Consider the following 21250-nt stretch of genomic DNA (forward strand, 5'->3'; position numbering starts at 1 on the left):
CGAACAGATCTCAGAGAGGATACATATGGTGCAGAGCAAATAGTATTTCCGTATTTTGTAGTTGTCAGAATAGTTGACATATTGCTTATTGGCCACCCTAACTGTCTGATGTATATTTGATTTATAGTTCCTGATGCTCAGACAGATTTAAACATGCCCAGTTTTCAGAATCAAGTGATTTCATGTGAGGTCGATGTAGTGTACACACCCTCTTTAAGTTCACTTTAGCATCTGCGGTATTATCCCAACAACACAAATCCTTGTCACACCTTGTTTCTGAAAAACTCAAATACAGGAAGTACACGATGACTTAAATTATGGTGCTCCTTCTTGTTTGTATGTGTGTGTAGCATTGTACAATTTTTACTCATTTATTGTTTTAAAAACTACACGTATATCATTGTTTCAGTTATAAATGCTCTTACATTTTATGTGGTCTGACCAAAATGTGTATCCTTGGGCCCCCTCCCATGGTTCCTTCATCATGGGTCCCAGTACGTTCCCATTTGTCCCCCAGAGGAATAGTTCTCTCAGAAATGAAACTTCTGTTATTATTTATTGAGACGTATGACATTCTTTGTTTTGTAGAACATTAAAGGAAGTGTGCTAAGGAATGACAGCTTTAGTCATTCACTTATTTTTTGGAACTAGCATCATGTGAAACACTGGACATGGCGTATGTATAACAGAATTTTCAGTTTTTAGTTAATTATTCCTTGAAGATTTATTTTAAGACCTGAGAAAAGTTTAAAGAAATGACACATTTTCCTTTTTTCCCACTTTTTATTTAAAACTATCTTTGATGTGTTTTCTCTTAGTTTATATTTCTGAACAACGAAACAATAATGTGCCATTGAAATCTTATCACGCTCATATTTCTAGCAGATGAGCAAAGATCAACCTAACGCTTTTGCCTTCAACTCCTCGAGCTTTGAACAGTTAATGCCCAACAACGAGCCAAATGTGATAACTGTGGTTACAGTTAACAAGAGCCAGAAAGTTTAATGCGGAACACATTAGGACTGGTCCATACTACTGACAGAGCACCCTTTGGCGCTGCTATATGAGATGACGTATATCATTTGAAATAGTGTAAGCCTGATGCTTTGTTCCCCGAATGTGGTTAGATTTGCGAACCAGGCCTTTCATCTTACATATTGTGAACACGACTTTGGCCTCTAACCAAAGAGCAAACCAAAAATGTGAAGGGTTTGTGAAGGATGCTGCACAGCGCACTAGAAAGATACCAAAACTAAGCCCTGGAACAAATCTTTTTCAGAAATCTAATTTACCTGTCAGGGTTTTGCCTGCAATAAAGAGGAAATGTATTGGCTGTTGTTTAATAAAACTACACTAGTTTTGTTGAGTTGAGAGAAGTGTAAAGTCTGGCCTTTAGCTTTTGATAAATAGGCATTGAATGTTGTTTCGTGTTTGAGATTGAACCTGTGCCTTGCCGTGAAACAAAGGCTACATCACACATCAACCCTGCAGGTCATTTTTGTGGCCGTGCCCAAGACTATGTGAATGAGATTAAAATAGGGAGAATGTGTGTGTATCAGGCTTTTGCACAAATAATGAATTTATGGTTGTGTGCAAAAAGGGTTCTCCTATAGTTGAAGTTTTCTGTATCATTGTATTTTTTTTTTGGTTACCCGGGACATTGTATTTGTAGGGGATTCATATGCATTGATATCAAATGAAGCAACAGAGATTTAGAATCACAATTGTGCAGTTTCGACAGCACGAAAATATGCTGAAATGAAATGGGACAATCAGACAGCTTCAAAATACGGAAGCTTCCTCTTTAAAAGTACTTATTTTTGTCGATTTTTGCCTTGCTATAATCTTATCAGAATAATGACGCTTTCAGGTTAGCAAATATATCTGTATCATGTATATGGTTTGTTGTCTATAGGGGTACTGGGAAAATGCATGCTGGCCCACTTATTTCTAAGGTAGAATTGCATGGTGCCCTCCACATTGTAATACAAAAAAAACGGATTTGTTTTTGTCTTAACTTGAAAGTGATTTTCATTTAAAGCTATTGTGATACTTCATCTGGCATGCACTTAATAACCTTAAAGATACCTTATTTTTTTTTAATGAAATTGTATTCCATAATGGATTCATTTACCATGTAATACTCACAACTTATGGGACTCATAAAGCCTCAAATATTATATTGCTTGGGATGTGTTCCCCCATAATGGTGCTTTACGACTGGTCAGGGTTTTTTTAATGTAAGCAAAAAGATATTAAATCTGTGATATGGGGTTAACTTACACTTGTAAATGATCTAATGAATTGTAGAAATAGCGTCATACTCAGCCAACTGACCCAGGTTCATATTCATTCAGTTCACATTGATACAGTTCAGTTTGTGGCGTACACAATTTAAAAAAGAAGTGTTTACAGGATAGGCTGTGGACTACTTTTTGATTGTGCAGCTCATCCTTTTTAACTATTGATACTTACTTCAGGTAGTTTATGAACACTGATAGAAACTTTGAGATGTTGAACAAAAAGAAACTCTTGACATCTTCCATTAACTTCCAACATGTCTCCACTGTGTAGTAATAAGTAAAAGCAATAATGTTTTTAAGAGCAGTTTTTCCATTGATGTGTCTGCCTCTCGGATTGCAGCAGGATTATGTCTCAAAGAGTGTATTCAGGATGTCAGGGAGTTGAGATCATTCATGAGGAGGAGAGGATTTCTTTATTTTTGGAATATATCCCTTTTTGTGAAAATTTGGACGGGTTGGGCAAAAATGCTTCTTCTAAGGTGTGGCTTGTTTTTGTGGTTACCATAGTCCACATTCTGTTCGTGGCTGTCTTCAGTACACGTGTGTGTGCGTGTTAATGTGATCATCTACCACCTCATTGACACGGGTGGAAATCTTATTTTGTATCTGTGTCGAATATGGGGTTTTGGGAGAGAAACCTTGTTGCCATTGTGTGTGCTAAAGATCTTCCTTCTTCATGCATTAATACTGTAGAGAAAACTGGCCAAAATTTGTGAACATGAACATATACGATTTGTTTATAGCAGTCTGAAACGCTGTGAGCTAGTAGTTCTCATGTATCCGTGAAATGGCAAAAAAAGACAAAAGTAGAACTCAGGGTTTGCTAGTATACAGAAAATGCCATTTTGGATTTGCAGTTTTTTTTGTATGTCCAAAAATAAGCTTGCACTTTTACTTCAGGTGGGGAAACAATTCCTCAGTCATTGGTTCCAAGAAACAGTCTGCCTCATAGGTGCGGAAAGATGCACCGAAATGTTTCCGTTTTTGCTTCCGAATGCATGAGACAAGCAGAGGAATACAGAAGATCTTTAGCTCTTATCAAATAAGTAGCACTCTGTCCAACTCTGTCATCCACTCTACGTACAACCTCACAACCCAACTGTGAACCTCAGAACTCTACTGTTTTATACAACTATGAAGTAGATGAAGCTAGCTGACGCTAATGCTGTAACGATTAACTCGCCATTTACAAATTTTATTTTATAGCATGAAATATAAAATTATATTTATTCAAGTTACTCATAATCATTCTGTGCTGCTTTTTATTTTCATTCTTAAAGCTTGTATATTGCTTTTTTATGATACAAAGAAATGTCAATAGATAATAAATGCATTTGTTTGTACAATAAAGATGCTCCTTTGGCAAATTCTCTCTTGTTTGGATATCCATGTCTCACCATATCATTATAACAAAAATAGGCACTGTTAGACCTATGTGTCAGTCTGTCTTGACTCCTGAAGGCTTATGGGTAGTTGACAAATAAACTGGACTTGTGTCCTATGGTATCAAAGCTAAAATTTTGAAATAAACTAACAATGAAGAGAAACATATGATGCATTTTTAATAGTATAAAATACTATATTATTATAATTTTGTTTCTGCTCTCACATAATTAAATGTCTGAAATTTTGTAGACAACTGTATTTTCCATTAATACTGTTACACAGCAGGGTTAGACCACAGCTTAGCTGAAAAGTCCATATTTGCTAATTCTTGGCAAAATACAGATTTGTTTTTGTCTTAACCTGAAAGTGATTTTCGTGGAAAAAACGAATCCAGTTTTATTATACTGTATTATTGACGGGCTTCGTTCTAAAACGTGGGCAAAATATTAATAATTAAGTGACCCAAAACATTTGAAGAGATATGCATTTGATATCAGTCTCCGGTGGTAGTGCTGTGATAACCGTTTTCCGCTAGATGGAGCACGTGCACAGAAAACGCAGTAGTATTAATTAGTCTAGCAATAAAGATTAAATAGCAATGATGTTTTTAATGGGGCGTATACTGTTGTAATTACCGTTTTAACTCTATGATGCTCTGAGCAAGACGAAAAACACATTGGCAATGTGAGTAAATATACGCCACTTTTCAAAAAGTATTTGTGTCTAATATTTTATTATTATTTTTAAATTAAATAACTAGAGGTAATTATACGATAGTGTCATTCGTAATTACATACTTAAAAATAAAAAGGTGCATAATAAATAATGCAGTATTTTCATAAAAAATCTTAAATCAATCAAACCATTCCACTGCTATTAATTGGCTATTAAAGGTACTGAATAACAAAATGAAGACAATTTAAACCATAGCCTACACAACAAATTTTCAAAAGTATTTTAAGGAAAAAAAGTCATATAGTTTGTATCACTGGTATAAAGATACAGTTTAGCAAGTAGGCCTATCTTAAAAGAACTCCTATCTGTTACATTGTATATTTAAAGACGCATCTTTTCATCCAAGCATTCACTTAATGCAACATATGCTAAATAAACCACCAGGAGATGCTGACATTAGACATTATTTACTAGAATAATTTAATTTACTATATAAAACACCATAGCGTGTTTTACCCTTTTTGGGGTTTTTATTTTTTCCCCTGTAAAGCTGCTTTGGAACAATGCAAATTGTGAAAAGCGCTATATAAATAAAGTTGAATTGAATTGAATTTATTAGAGCCGTTATGCGAGCGACAGCATTGACCTAATTAATGATTGGTTAGTCATGATAAAGGCGGTCTCTGGATTTTTCTGCACTCTGCGTAATTGGTCAATGCGTCTGTAAATCAAAGGTGTCGCGCTCCAACGCTTCCGGATGCTGATTCCCAGCTGTTGGCAAATGACTCGCGTCTCCACCATCCGGTAACATCGTGCCTACGCATCGGGACTGCGCTCAATGCCCGTCATCATGCCTACTCAAAACACACCGCTGGCACTGTCGGATGAAATCTGAAAATTGCCCCAGACACGGGTTTCAAAAAGTCCGCGGTCATCGGATGAGACTGTAAACATCGAAATTTGTAATTTTGTCCGTTGAGTCGTGCTGCAGCACAGAGAAATAAGACTGGCATAGACTGGCGCGTGCATCTTCAGTGCGGGCGAGGACGCAGCTGTATTTACATTCACAGGTGAGTTGAACCTATTGTTGACATCGATGCTCGTGCATAAGTGCAATAAGACTAAGACCACAAATGGCCACAAAAACAGCAGCAGAGATGAGTTGCGTCACGGGGGGTCGTCTGCGTCTGCCCGGCGGTTTGCCACACTGTCATGATAATACATGCGCCATTGCCTTTAACCACTGTATTGTGTATTTGCAGTGTTTTATAATGTTTTGTCAAAGAATATAGATCGGTGTTCAACCATTTTCAGATTTAAATATGGTTTGATTTGTGATGCAGTGTTGATGATGTGGTGCTGGTGGCTCTGCTCATCAATATTCAGATACGTCGTCTGTCTGTTATGTCGGCACTGTCATAGCCATCGCCTTCGCTATATATTATATAGATCAAGAATATACTTTACCAGAATGGCCTTTTAATGTTTTTAATGACGTGTTTATAACAATCTAAATAAAAATGGTCTGACATTTGCGTGCATTTCTCATTAACACACATAAACAAAGTACATTTTGTTGTTTTTTTGCAGATATTGGGATTATGTTTGTAATGTAAATTGGCTACATTGCTGTGAAGTTGCTGTGTCTGGGATTTGTTCACATTGAGAGAGCATGTATATTATTGATGCTTCAGAGATACAGACTGGAGCAATCTGTTTAGACATTTAAAGGGTTATTCAATATGCATTCCTCGTGTTGAAAAGTTGTGTAAAATGGACATTAGTGGGATTCTGTATATTTATCATTTATTATGAGATAAATTATGTTACACATCAGCATATGTCTGAGTAATATTTCATCTGCGAGAAGTCTTTTGCATTGTGTATAGAAAGTTGTTTCACTTGTTAAGGTGATAGTTCACCCAGGAATTCTGTCATCACTTACTCACCCTTTGTCATTTGGAACCTTCATGACTTTCTTTCTTAGACAGAACATCACTTTTTGGGTGAACTATCACTTTGAACTGTTGTGAAACTGTCGGCAGTACATATATTCTTTAAAGATTTAAAAATTTTAAGTGATTTTTTTATTGTTATTGAGGAGTCCTATTTACTATTTTAAGAGTAGGCTGTTTTGCTATGTACAACGTCTTCCTTTTACAGTATATCCTGATGCAGCATTATTTTTAATGCTGAAAATTATGGTTGATAGCAGTATGAAATTTGCTTTAAAAAGTCGACCTGTCTGTGTAAAGAATACATTTGCTTTCCAGCACCACACCTGCATAGGAACGCTTCACTGACCCACTAAATAATGTGTGTTTGTTTAGTTTATGGTTGTGTTGTTGATCCTGCAGAACCCTGCTAGATTTACATAGTGATTATGTGGCAGCATGTGCCGCACAGTGGTCCGTGCTTGGTGTAACATCTACACAAATCTGTTTTATCAGATTATGTGTGTCACTGCCACTGGTCTATAGAATTTGTTGGTCAGTAGTAGACACTCAAAAATGAATATTCTGTCATCTTTACTTATAATCAAGTTTGTCCAAATCTGTCTACATTTTTTTGTTTGATTAAAACAGAGAAAGATATTTTGAAGGATGTTTGTAAGCAACCTGAACAAATGTGTGTGTTGTTTAACAGCACTTCTTTGTGTCAGTATGGGAAATAAATAGATTCAGTATTAAAGTTCACAAGTTCGCCTATGCAGATAATGGTGTAAGCTTTTGGGTAAGCGTTTTTGGCGTGCTGTCCGGGTAGAGGGCTCCGAGCTTGTTCGTTCTTTTTTTCTAGAATTAACCCTTGTCTTCTAATTGTTTTGTGATGCTTATACTATTTAGACTTTTCGGCTGGCTTTCTGTAGCTTCGCTGCCGGCAGTGCCTGTGCTATACCAAGAATACATGAATACTGAAAAAATATAAATTTATAATGTTGTCCAATGTCTAATGTGGCAGAATTTTGGTTTCAGATTGCTCGGCCTTTAGAGTTGTGCATGTACAAAAATATAAAAACATTTGCTCTTTCTGTTGCCATAGAAACGGTGGATGTCTCAGCAGACTGTGCTTGGACTGAATCTGTCTCAGAAATGAAATGGAGTAGAATCTCACCTGTGGGTCGAGGGAACAAAAACAAACTGGACAGTTTATTTTTCTTTTGTAGAGAAATGGCGAACAGAGCTCATGACTTCTACTATGACTGTTAACACTTACACTGCAACCTGTATCTTCACATACATGTGCACTAAAAAGACAAGAGTAAGTGTGTTTGTGATCAAAATATTTGGAAATCTGTTCATCCTGCCAAATGCAATCTAGTCAATCTGGACTGCTGTAATCCCCAGAGGGACTGCAGATCACGATCCGCCGATAATTGCGTTCTATTACTGGATCGGATTACTGCCATTGGACTACCAGAAACGATTGATTTCATTTTATGTTAAATTTATTTTCATTATTTCCTTTATTCCCACTTTTATAGGAAAACAGTGAAAACCTACAGGAAGTAACACAAGGCAAAGTTAAACTCATACGTCCATGTGAGCATCACAGATTAATGCGAGAATGTGTGTTTACTACAAAATCTTCTTAAAAATAAAGGTGCTTAAAAGGTTCCTCACAGCGACGCCATTAATATCCATTCAGTCAAAGGTTCTTTAAAGAACCATCTCTTTCTTACTTTTTTATAATCTGAAGAGCCTTTTATTGCCACAAAGAACCTTTTGTGACACAGAAAGGTTCTTCAGATGTTAACGGTTCTTTATGGGACCAAAAGGTTCTTCTATGGCATCGAAGAACCTTTTGAAGCACCCATTTTTAAGAGTGTAAGCTTGCCTTTGGTTTCAGGCCCAAGTCTTTATGCAGCCGGTCCATCCTTTCCAGCTCACTGCTGATGTTCAGCACATCTGCGTCCATTGACAGAAACACAGAGGAAGCTACCGTAGGAGTTCTGTAATTTCTCTCCAAAGCCAACATGAAGCCTCCAGGCATAGAATACTTAATTGACCTGGACCCCATCCAGCTGTCATAAATCTGGATTTGGGTCATCCTCAAGAAGTTCTTCATAGTCATTTTTTGTACTTCAGCTTGTGTCAGAGGAAGCTGTAGACATTTTGTGATGTGCATCATTATGGAGCGTGGGTCATTCAGCTCTGTGTATGCGGATCCTGCTGCTATATCATCTGAGGATTTACTCTGAACTTCCCTTTTGGATGTGAGATTCTCACTGTCAGCTGTAGATCTTTTTTCAGGATGACTGCCTGGTTGTTCTCTTTCCTGAGATGATGAGGCAGCCATGTTGCTTTTCTGCTCTTCAGACTTTTTGGTCTCTTCGGATTCAGATGGAGTGATGTCTTGTGCCTGTGCCAGGATCAGCCCCCACTTGCCCTCATGCTGATTTAACCAGGTCTGTGTAGAAGCCAGCTGGAAGCTCTCAGTATCGTAATAGTACTCCATGTCTAAGGTTTCTCCAACACAGCGGGCACCCATTTCTCTCAGACGCTCCTCTGTCAGCTCCCCTAGCTCATACTCCATCTTTACTGGAACCCGCATGGTGTTTTGAAGCACCCGAGTGCCTTTGTCTGCTCTGTGTTTCGCAATATCCCTTTTATTTCATAAAATTACGTTTTTATGTTTTGTGAATCGTTTGGTGGGAGAAAGTCTGGAGTGAGTGATAATTCACTGCGTTGCAAAATGATGATGTGCATAAAAAAACAGAGAAAAATGTCATTATTCAGATGAAATGAATCATTAAAAAATCGTTTTCCCATCGTCTGCTGCGCACTGTTAATACTATAATTTGCATACATTTCTGTCAAATAGAGACAGTTGCTGAGATAGGGAGACATAAATAATCAAACTTCCCACTAGTCTATGAATTATAATCTATTAAACATCTATCATTTACCCGCTGAGTGTATGATCCTTTTTCACGGTCACCAGCATTGTAAAAATCATTTTCATTTTTAAAATATTTATTTACGTTTATAACACTATACTTCGGTTGGGCTACTTGGGAGGGTGTTGCTTGGAAGTCCCGATAAATTTGACATCATTCTCTCTTTTGACTGCCATTATCAGACTATTGTATTTTATTTTTATTTTGTTAAAAGCAGTGAAATGGCTGAGAAGCCAGGAAATGTGAAAAAGTCCATTAAACATTCATCTTATTCTTTGATAATGATATCAAAACATTTCCTTACAAAACAAAACAATGCGCATGACTGTCGAGTTTCAAATATTATTTTATACAAGATTTTTTTCTTACCTGTTTTCCTGAAAATGAAAAGTTTGCCGGTTTGCTTGTATGTGTTGTTGATAATGTGTAATCCCAGTAAAGATGAGCTTCACAGCTATGCATGTGTTGTAGTTACTGCTTTGGTTTGCTGTTGCCATGGTGAAATGCACTGCAACCTACTGCTCTCCCATACATTCATTTACGCATTAAGCAAAAATGAAGTCTGGACAATTGGTGTGATGTGCATTTATATTGTGGGCCACTAGGAGGCCATGCAGACAAATAAAGAAACGCAGGTCTGCTCCTGGTCAACAAACATGAGTGTTCATGAGTTTTGACTGAATATTGAAAATGTACTGAAGTTAAATACTGCTGATGTAAAGAGACAGGTGGTGTGTTTATTTTTTTTAAAACGACCCAACAGTGTCCTCTCAAAATGTAGGCTGCGTGTAATATGTTGACTCTATGTTGTGCTCTTTTGTTTTAGAATCAGCATGTAAATTAATACAGATTTGTTTTTTATGTTTTATTGTGTATTTTAAGTCTTCGCTGTTGTCTTAACATACACCTTAGGAGACATACACGGTAGGTTACTCTGTAATAAAGTGTAGGAGGTGAAGGTTTGTCACCTTACTTAAATGGTAGATCTGAATAAACATTCTGTCATAATTTACTCAACCTCTGTTTCAAACCTGTATGACATTCTTTTTTCTGCAGAAAGAATATATTTTGAACAATGTTGGTAACCGAATGATGGAGTTACCCATTTACTAACATCGGTCTTTATGTCCATACAATAGATGTGAATGAGTACCGCCGTTGTCTTCAAAATTTCTTCTCATACAGGTTTGAAATGAACAACGCATTTGTTTTAATTGTTCTGTAAAAAGTCATGAAATTTAAGAAACCAACCTTGATTAGACAAAAGGAACTTAATGTTTAATGTTCCATTGATGGCTTCTACAATCATAAAGAATAATAAAACATTTATTAAGCTCACAATAACATTGTTATTTTGTTTTCTCTTTCTGTATTACAGTATTACAGGACCACAGATTGGAATGGCCTCCTTATCAACCCCGTCACACACATTTTAGCCATGTGAAAGATCTGGCATAACAGAATGGGTACGAAAATCTCTGCGTATTATTCTTCTGTATTATTGTTGCTTGTTGTCTATAAGTCCTACACAGACAAACCTTTGACTTACACAGTGAGATACCCTTTTGCTGACATGTAATGCAGCCAACCACAATTCATTTCAATCGAATATGTCTCATTGGCTCATTTAAACAAGAAATGCCTAGCAGGCTAAAAATAGGACATATGAGAAGCTACATTTAGGACCTATAGATAAAAGAGAGGGCGAAGTTGTGGCGAATACCTCCCTCTTCTGGCTATTTTAAGCGTTGAAGTTTTTTTTTGTTAACTTGCTTTTAACGCATATAATAGTGGATATCATCATGGAGCCGTTTTTTATGTTAGTGAAATTGTCACTTTTAAAGCATTTGGTGATAATTGTTGAAAAACTGAAGCTGTCTAGATGCAGAAATTAATTATTCAATTCTTTGACATCCTCAATCTTTATCCTACTTTGTGTTCTATAGGTTTAATAAGCCTACATCTTTCCTAATGTCCAATCACATTATTATGAAAATGGCGTAGACTTGTTGAATGTGTTTGTGTCCGTTTCAGGGATGGCTGAGAGGTTGTGTGTGGTGGTGGTGAGCAGCTGAGGTTGACTGTGATCTGGATCTTCTCTACAGGCTGAGAGCATGTACAGGAGGAATGGGCTCCCTGTCAGCGTCAGCATCACCTCTGGCCACACACAGGTATTCAAACACATCCCACGTGCATATTTTATAATATTTATTAACATTTGGCAACTTACAAGGTGCACATTTTATTGAACTTAATGTCAAGAACTGTTAAGCATGAACCCTTAACAGTTGAAAACATGCTAAATCATCCAACAGAAGCTATTATTACACTCATAACCATTCAGTTGTCACATCCTAGGATTTTAGTCTCTAATAAATATGAAGATGCACCAGATGCATAACTGCCAACTATATACATTTTGTATTATAGAAGGTGTGGGGGCAGGGGGCGCTGTTGAGTCTTTTCAAAGACTGTATAATACAGCTTTGAGGTTATCACATGTTTTTTGCTTGCTGATGGCACAGTATTGTTTAAAGGAACAGTAGGAAATGCTTTATACCTTTCTTGTTCTTTTAAACACAAAATAAGATATTTTAAAGAATTTAGGGAGGTAAAAAGTTCTGGGGCACTTTTGACTGCCGTTGTCATTTTTCCTACTATGGTAGTCAGTGATGGTCAAGAACTGTCTGGTTATAGGAATTCTTCAAAATATTTCTCTGAGTTCAATAGAACAAAGACATTTATACAAATTTGGAACAATTCGAGAGTGAATAAATGTGAACTGTCCCATAAACACAGAGACTGTGTATCTATGATATCAATGCTATTAAACTGAACACTACTGACCTTCTATAAAGGCAGAATTGAGACTTCTACCAATTACAGGGAAGACAAGATTCACATGAATCTGTGATGATAGAGCTGGACAAAGGACGTGGCGACTCTACAAAATTTCAGCCGCAATTAGATTATTAATAATAATTATTTTATTTTGCCTTGTTTTGCAAGCGGTTTCGAGCTTGTGCAGAGGCTGCAGCTTTTGCCAGAGGGGAACTGGAATCCCCTTGTTAGACCTGGTTTCCCTTTGAGGTTTTTTTTCTCCTCCAATGGAATTTTGGGTTCCTCGTCACCGTTTGCATACGGTTTTACACTATGTGCCTGGCCGGGGGGCTGCTAGAATTTTATAGTTTTATTGAATTAACACTGCATATAGGAATTTATTGTCTCTCTGATATTGGACCTGTGTTTACACTTGCATAACACTTATATGTTTTGCTTATAGTCAATATTTTCTTGTACAGCTGCTTTGTAACCATGAAAATTGTAAAAAGCGCTATATTAATAAAGATTAATTGACTTGACTTGACATGAGTTTTAAGCTAAGAGTTTATAAATAGATAACATACTCCATGCAATCAGAAACTTCAAAGGATCTGTCTGAAACTGTATCCTTTTTATAGTCACTATTTCTTCCTATTCTGTCTTTGTTATGTGGTCTGTTTTGGTCTGACTTTAATAACATTACGGGCTGCTTTGGCATATCGCCTGTTAATAAAATAACGGAAGTGATACGGCTGCGTTCTCGTCCACTTTTACATCTGTGTTGAATAACAAATGGAATAAAATCATTCAGGCAGCTGTAATGAAACTGGTTCAGTATGCACACAGTTAGAGCTGAACTGGCTGTGGATTTTGGCCCATATGGCTTTTATAGGTGTATGAAGGACTGCTAAAATGTCCAGTTTATCTCTGCTGTGTTGGTTCTTCTGTCTGCAGGACAGCAGCAGTTCAGAGTCTCTGGATGGACGGAGCTTGGACTCTGCTAAGAGTTTTGACGCGGTGGTGTTTGACATGCTCAAAGTGACACCTGAGGAGTTTGCTGTGAGTACAAGATGAGGATCTATTGACTGAAATGCAATGTAATGTACATAACTATGTCTTCAGAGGTTTTAGATCTTACATAATTAAGCGTTATGTTTTTATTACCTTAGAATGAACTATCTACATACACCGTGGGTTCCCTTTGCATGAAATTCACCATGTTGTTTCTATAGTTGCCCTAAACGGACAAATTCCTCTACAGAGCATGTTCGTAAATGCCTTATCTCTGGATAATGAAGCGAAAATGTAACAACAGCCAGCATAGTGCATCTAAATGGAGGGGTGGAGTTAGCTGTTGGTTGCAATTTGCAAACTCACCCCTAGACGCCACTAAAATCTCCACATTGCTCCATTAAGGGAGAGTATTTTTAGGCCAGAAGTACGGAAGCCGTAAAGTGCCAAACAAACCAACAAATCGCAAGACAAACAACAAATCTAAAAGCCAAAAAACTAATCCTGAATCACAATTACAAATCTGAAAACGCAACACCAAATCTGAAAACACATTAACAAACCATAAAGCACAACAACAATTCCGGAAAAACAAAATAACAAGTCAGAAAACACAACGACAAATCGGTCAAACCGGAAAAGGTAAGGCTTTTGTGTGACCGGGGTAGTTACTCCTGATTGGACGGAACCCCTGTCAATATGCAATATGTAACTTTTTCCATTGCAAAAATACAAACATTTAGCCAAAGAAGTGAATAGTGCTCTTGTAAAATGTTTAACAGTGTAATGTTTTTCTTTGCAGAGTCAGATCACTTTGATGGATGCTCCTGTATTCAAAGCAATACAGCCTGAGGTAATACAGACTGTTGCCACATTTGATGTATCTCAGGAACCAAGTCCAACTGCAGTAACAACATGCTCTGCTATAAACTTATATAAACTTTCCTGGCTGTTTTCCTAATAACAGGGAGATATTCAAGATCTATTTTAAAAGTTAAGAGTTTAAAGCATGCACTACAGAGACTCAGTAAGTCTTCAAAAACCATGTGTAATACATTGACTGCAGTATGTGACAACTAGCCCCGTTCTCCCATACATATTTTAAGTTTTTCGTGGCTTGTCCACTATCCAGACCATAGGATTCAGAAGACACACACACAGCAATATTGAAGTACCGCAGCTATAAACTGATCTCATGTGCTCTTTGGTGCTAGAGAGTAACGTGATGTGGCAGCTTTCACTACAACTGTGCATTAATAACACACACAATTCTGTCAGAACGTAATAGCCACAACATCTTGCTCTAAATTATTCCATTACATTCCCCCGAGCTTATTCTCTGCTTTGAGTAACAGGCATTTCAGTACTTTCTTTACAGGAGGATGGTTAAGATGAAGAGTTTTTCCATCAATAATGCAGTTAGGTTTGCAATGGTATTTCATAGTTAACACAGTTTAGTGAAATGTAATAAAGATTTCCAAAACATGCTCGAAATTAGATTATGCAAATTAATGATAGAAGTGTGGCTCAACCATTGCAGACAACAGAGATAACAATTAGCCACCCTGAACACATCTTTTTACTTTCTTTTGCTTGAATTATATAAATGCTTCGACGTGTTGTTTTTTGGGTTGGTCTTCTTCAACAACTGCACACCATACATTTTCAGTGTATATTTCTACCTAGGGATCTCTTGAAAAGTTCCGTTGTACGTGTTTCGTCCGCGGTCTCAACTTGGGCTGCGCATGGACGGGGTGTGTGGACTCTTCTGATGACGAAAATGTATTATGCGAACGAACAAGGATCATGTGACACTAGCATGGAATAAAGTCTTTAATCTTATTGGTTACACTGTCTGGATCATCCCCCATCCCATTCACCATGTAGGACATAATAAATGTGCGAACAATTGATTCTACAGCTCTCATAGTGAAGAGGCGGGACTCTTCAGATTCTAAAGCAGATTTGATTGGATGAGAACTTTGACGAGAGGCTGAAGTGTAGCGTGAAGTCATGGAATTTCTAGATTTTTTTTGCGCACATACCACAAAACCTTCATTTTTATTTCACTGGGGCTTTAAGTACATGAGCATCTTGGTTAGTTTTCATGCATTTTGAACATCAGCTCTATAGTAAACCAACGAGAAAGCCCCATGTAATTCTAAAAGGTACGTATAAAGCATTATAGAAATATACATTTCTAAAGGAAGAGAATAGAAATGTTCTACGAAAATCTTAACAATATTTTTTACAAGATGTTACATATTTTGTAGGGTGAGAAAATCGTGTCTCAGTTTCATCTCGAATAAATATTAGCCTGGCTTTCTCTGGGTTCTCCAGGCTGCCGGGTGATGGTGTAATTCTTCTGCAGAGAATTGCCTGGCAATATGTTTGGCAACGGGTCCTACACAAGTCCTCGAAACGCTGAAGTCTGGAATATTCTGTTCCCATTATGTTGACCTTGGTATGAATCTGTGTCTTTTTTAAAAGACATGAGCAAATGGATTTACCATTCATTTAAAAGGGTCTGGATTGTTGAAACTGTGGAGAGTTTGTGTTTACATAAGATATGTCTGTGTACTGTGCATAATCATTTTGTATTTAGAAAAACACATTAACATACACATTTAGGAAACATTTACATGTATTTATTTATATTTAACAATAATTGAAATTATGAAGGTTTATAATTTATTATTTTTCTTAAATATATGCATGTGTGTATGTTTTTATGATAAGTAAAAAGTAAAGGTACAAACTTCTATTCTGGATGCAATTAATCACGATTGGCCTCAAAGGACATTTTTTAACCTTGGGATGAAATGGGGTTCAATCCAATGCCATTACAATTCAAGGAAGAGGCAGAATAATGTTTTCGGCTTGTCGTCGGTCATAAACACTTACGATGGCATGAGGTTGAATAAATGGAGTAATTTTCATTTTCATTCCTTTAAAAGAACAGTTTACCCTGAAATAACATTTCTTTCATCCAGAGGGAATGCCGTTTTTTAACCTGTATTACATTCTTCATCGGAACACAAAAGTAAATAATAGATATTGAATAATAGATATCAGAATTGGTAAATTCAGTAAATTATGACACACTTTTAGAGTCTGAGTAAAAAAAGTATCTGTGCCTCACTGAGCATTTCCCCAATACTGCAATTTCACAGTAAAACAATTTCACCGTAAAATTGTGCGGACCATCATGACATAACAAAGAAAGTCTGTACTGGTTTGGATCACCTGGGAATGAGTAAATAATGACATAATTGAATAATAATGATATAAATGACATTTTCTTTAAAAATGCACTTTTACACTAGAAGAATCAAAATTTATTGCCAGCTTTTACACCATTTGCAAAGTAGAACAGATACATGCGTATAATGCAATTGTATTATATTGAATGTACTTTCTTATCAAGACCACCTGATTCGTTTTCTAAAAATAGAGGGCTACTTTAATCGTAACTGTAAATGTTAGTTTACTATTCTCTGCATCTCCATATAGGTTACTGAGTTTTTCGGTGTGATGTTCTGTTTAATGACACCTGGTGTTATTGGATACGGTGTAGGAAACGGGAATGCTGTATTTGCATCCTTCTTTCCCCCGGAGACCAATCGGTCACAAGTGACAAAGAGGTTTCTCCACAGCTTCAGTGCTGTCATGTTTATCTGCTTGTACTCCAAGTGTGCCAATGTCCTTTTTTGAGTGGTTAAAAACGGTGTTCAGGAAAAATCATTGTAAGCGCGTAGAACAAGATGAATACTGTCCTCCCATTTCTGTTGACATGTTTGCATTGGAGTGGAGTATCTGTCTACACACATAAATTACTTGGTTTATTGATTTTGTGAATATATATATATATATAAAACGTCCACTGTGTCTTTTTTCAAGACGGCCACCGTTTGAAACACATTGAATTCATTTGGCTACAGTAGAGGGGCTCCTGCTGGAAAAGAGCTAATTTAAAAAACGCTGAGTTCCCCAGCCACTAATTCAGGACTCAGAATCAGTTTTTCCAACCCCCGACATCTTTGACAATGAAGAGGTTTTGTTATTGTTGAGACGCCTGTAAGTTTCACTCGTCTGTGGAACATGAATATATAGGAACATTTTGGTTTTGACCACATATGTTCATTCATCAGTATTTCAATAGCGTGCTTCAAAGATTTTGTGGATTTCTAAAAGAAGATGAAGTTGACACGGACATTTGAATGAATAGATTTCAGATGTAGGTCTTGAACAATCATTCAACTGTCAAATGGATAGTTCACCTAAAAATGGAAATTCTTTTATAATTGATTCCTTCTCATGTCATTCCAAACCTGCATGACTTTGATCTGCAGAACACAAAAGAAGATATTTTGAAGAATTTTGGTAAGCGAACAACACTGGTCCCCATTGATTTCCATATTCTGAACACAAAACCACGGAGACTTTTCTCAAAATATCTTCTTTTGTGTTCCACAGAAAAAATATCTTGAATGACATGTGTGAATTGGTGAACTTTAATGCTGTTTGAGGAACATGACAGGGCAGTTTCCCTTTATATGATGTGGTGGCATGATTTTTGATTTCCTTTGAGAGACAAGGGCTTTATGTACACTTCAGCCTATAAAAATATACTATAACTTTTTTAACTTAAAACGTCCCGCCCTGAACCAATACAACTTTTGTATCAGATGTATCAGCTATCGCCAAACAAGAGCCCTTACTTTGTCAAAGTGGTTGAACTGTAACATCCACTCGGGTCCAAGAAAATGTGCGTCTTAAAATGATGACTTAGCAAACAGACAGATATTTGTACACCCACTGAGCTGCACATTCACGTGGAAACTCCACTTACCGAGCCCATGTGGAAACAGAAATAACCCTCAAATGTTTCCATGTGTCTGAACGATGCTGTAAAACTTTAGGATCCATTGCTTTTGTGAACCTGAGGAGGCTTTGAACCCTCTCATGTGCCAATGAGGAAACAGACAGATGTGTCAAATACTAAATGTCATCTCTTTCTTTGTAGCTTGTGTCATAAATCAAGGTGCACATCTTATTTATTGTTCCTCACACAACACAATGTTTTAAAGACCTTTTACCCTTTACCTTTGCATCTTTTACAGTAGCCTATATAACACACTTTGTAGAAATCCAACAGCTTTGTGCTAACTTCAAAACAAACTAATACAATTGGAAATGTCACATTTTCTTTTAAATGAATGTACAATATGTGAGGGTATGTAGTGGAAGTGTTTAATCTGCTTTACCGGTATGTTAATCAAGTTAATATCAGTGAAGATAGCCAAAAGATATATTTTTTATGTAGGAGCTGGCAAGCTGTGGATGGAACAAGAAGGAGAAGCACAGTCTTTCACCCAATGTTGTGGCCTTTACAAGGCGATTCAACCAGGTAAGATCCTTAACAACTGCATTAAAACTGCATTCATAACAAGGCTTAATACCTGTTAGTGTTAATAACCTGTGGGCAGGTTTTGGTTGGGGATACTTTTAATTCTGTCATCATTTACTCACCTTCAAGTTGTTCCGAATCTGTATATAATTCTTTGTTCTGATGAACACAGAGAAAGATATTTGGAAGTATGAGTATAACCAGACAGATTTTGCCCCATGTTGACTACCATAGTAGGAAAAAATACAATGGTAGTCAAAAGTGCCCCAGAACAATGCAGTCGTACCTACTTCAAAATGCCTTTTTTTGTGTTCAGCATAACAAAGAAAACCTATAAAGTACTTTTACCTACTATGGCAAAAATGTGTCTGGTTGTAAGCATTGTTCCAAATATCTTTCTCTGTGTTCAATTTATACACTTTAATGTTCTGTTTTCACAAACGTATTATAGCTTTTGTTCGATGGGCTTGCTGCTCATGTGTTTTAGGTCTAATATTACTTCAAGCTTTTAAAATGTTCTTCTCTCAGGTGAGTTTCTGGGCAGTGAGGGAGATTTTAACAGCTCAGACACTCAAAATACGAGCAGAAATTTTGGGACACTTCATCAAAATTGCAAAGGTGAGACATTTTAGCTTTATTACTGGTGCTTTGTGCTTTGTTTGTGTTGCCATAGCATCTGACATACAACTGACTGTGTGTTTTATTGAAATCAGACAAACGTTTAATAACATTCATATTCACATCTGAATTTCATTAGGCTTAATGATTTCATAATTGCATTTGGCGTTGTCTTTACTTTATCTGGTGTTATTAGAGAGGCAAGCAAGATATTATACATGCAAGCTTTGATGGGCAACAAGAATTTTCCTTTAACAATGACCATTAGTAATGATGTTATCGCAGACCAATAGCATACAGGGGAGTGCATGGGAAATTGTTTAAACAATTATATATTTTTCAGTTTCTTTTGGAATAATCAAGCATTGTGAAACCAATTATGAAATCTAATATTATTATTGTTTTACCATTTTCTCATGTAAATGTCAGTCTAATGTAAGTGCTTTTCTCGTAAACCAATCTCGTATTTTTCACACATTTTTTTTGACTTTTCATCCGTCTTGTAAAAGAGGTTAAAATATAAGTAAGCACAGAAAGCTTCATGTTTTTGTAAGAGAACAAAAATATGGATTTAAAAAGGGGAATCGAAACTATTTATTTTCTATATACAAAACTGCTTTTGATTACAAAGCTTTTGATTTCCAAATTGAAATAATTTTTTTAATAAGCCTAATAAAAATTATCCATCCTGATAAAATGTGATATTTTGCTTTCCAAAAAAAGTTTTAATCTAATTATATAGAAATACCTTTGTTGTTGATTTTATATACACATACACTGAATATTTATGAATAATCATGACAATATTCAAATCTTTTAACCCACACACTCCTGTGAATTCAATCAGTCTGCAAGCTCTCCTGAAGCTCAATGTACCGTAACACAGGAAAACCTGCTGAATGACTCTATATGGTTGAACACTCACCCTGCACTGCATGCCAAGTCTGAAAATTGCAGCACTTTACCCAGCACACCCTGCAACCGGCAGAAACACATGAGTGAGTGAGTCGGAGTGGGCTTTGCTAATAAAGAAAGCAGATCATCCAATGACTAAACCAAACCAGGCACTGGTTTCCTCCTGGTACGGACCCATGACAGGTGGTACATGGTGCTATACAGAGGTCAAACATTGCAAAATGATGACATCATCTGGCTGGAAATCAGAGTGGAAGTTGATTTCTGAACCAATGATTTTTTGTCGTAGTTGATGGAAAGATCACAAACCATGAAATAGTTGTTGTCAGACAGAGACTTACGATTCATAGGATTGATTGCGTTGTACAGTCTAGTTGCAGTATCATTGAATCCATGAACATCTGATGAACCAGCTTCTTTGTATTTGGACTGTATTAGACGAGTATCACTATTAAATGGAAATGTATAATCTATATTTTATTGAATCCTGGTTGCTATGAAGACTAAATGCTTGAGCTGCCCCACAAATATGTGTCTGTAGAATCTATTTGCACAAGTTATACACACATGTGCTTTAAAGCTGTTTGTTTTTATTGTTTCTAGAAACTGCTAGAGCTGAATAACCTGCATTCGCTGGTGTCGGTGGTCTCTGCTCTTCAGAGTGCTCCTATTTTCAGACTGAGCAAAACCTGGGCGGTAAGTTATTATTGATAAGATGGCATTTGTTTGCAAAAGACTTATATAGCTACCTAATGGTTTTTTTTTCGTGCTTTATTAAAGTGTAGATTGCATTCTTAGATTTAACCTCATACCTGATGGTTTGCCAATTTTCTAATGTAGATTAGTCTGTTTTGTTCAAAAACTACAAACAGACTAAACAGGTTTTCGGTTTATTTTTACGCAGAAAAACCCCTTTAATATTCTGTTCACATGGGATTTGTTGTGTTAACCACCGAATGGTAGCTGTTTGCTGGTGTGTGATTTAGCCGGCAGTGCTGTGTTTGTATTTATTTCTCTGGAGAGCCTCCATGCTCTTGGATTTCCATTGATCTTATTTACAGAGATCACAGTAGTCTGAATGCATTAGGAGAGTGATAAAATGAACCCATTTGATCCCATTTCTGAACATTTAAGTGACTTGGAAAATTTAGAAAGAGCTTTTTCCAAGACCGTGTTTACTATTGCCAAAGCTTTAAATCTATTTATAAGTGT

The 21250-nt window shown here is 36.6% G+C and overlaps 2 protein-coding genes across 2 annotated transcripts in view; one reads left to right on the forward strand and one right to left on the reverse strand.

Moving 5' to 3' along the window:
• Nucleotides 1-5126: 5126 nt before the first annotated feature.
• The window catches only part of ralgps1 (Ral GEF with PH domain and SH3 binding motif 1), an 86280-nt gene continuing 70156 nt past the window's right edge, over nucleotides 5127-21250 (forward strand). The window contains exons 1-8 of the mRNA XM_079467755.1: nucleotides 5127-5434; nucleotides 10640-10727; nucleotides 11296-11432; nucleotides 13039-13143; nucleotides 13898-13948; nucleotides 18422-18505; nucleotides 19034-19123; nucleotides 20642-20734. Of these exons, the coding sequence (XP_079323881.1) occupies nucleotides 11376-11432; nucleotides 13039-13143; nucleotides 13898-13948; nucleotides 18422-18505; nucleotides 19034-19123; nucleotides 20642-20734 (480 nt within the window). The 5' untranslated portion in view covers nucleotides 5127-5434; nucleotides 10640-10727; nucleotides 11296-11375. The remainder of the gene's footprint in view (nucleotides 5435-10639; nucleotides 10728-11295; nucleotides 11433-13038; nucleotides 13144-13897; nucleotides 13949-18421; nucleotides 18506-19033; nucleotides 19124-20641; nucleotides 20735-21250) is intronic.
• LOC306900809 (uncharacterized protein) lies at nucleotides 8181-8915 on the reverse strand (the record flags this gene model as incomplete). The annotated part of the gene is made up of 1 exon (XM_079468122.1): nucleotides 8181-8915. One exon carries the CDS (start codon nucleotides 8913-8915, stop codon nucleotides 8181-8183), a length of 735 nt encoding a protein of 244 aa, XP_079324248.1.

The sequence above is a fragment of the Barbatula barbatula genome (assembly GCF_947034865.1).
Source record: "Barbatula barbatula genome assembly, chromosome: 11".
Lineage (NCBI taxonomy): Eukaryota > Metazoa > Chordata > Actinopteri > Cypriniformes > Nemacheilidae > Barbatula > Barbatula barbatula.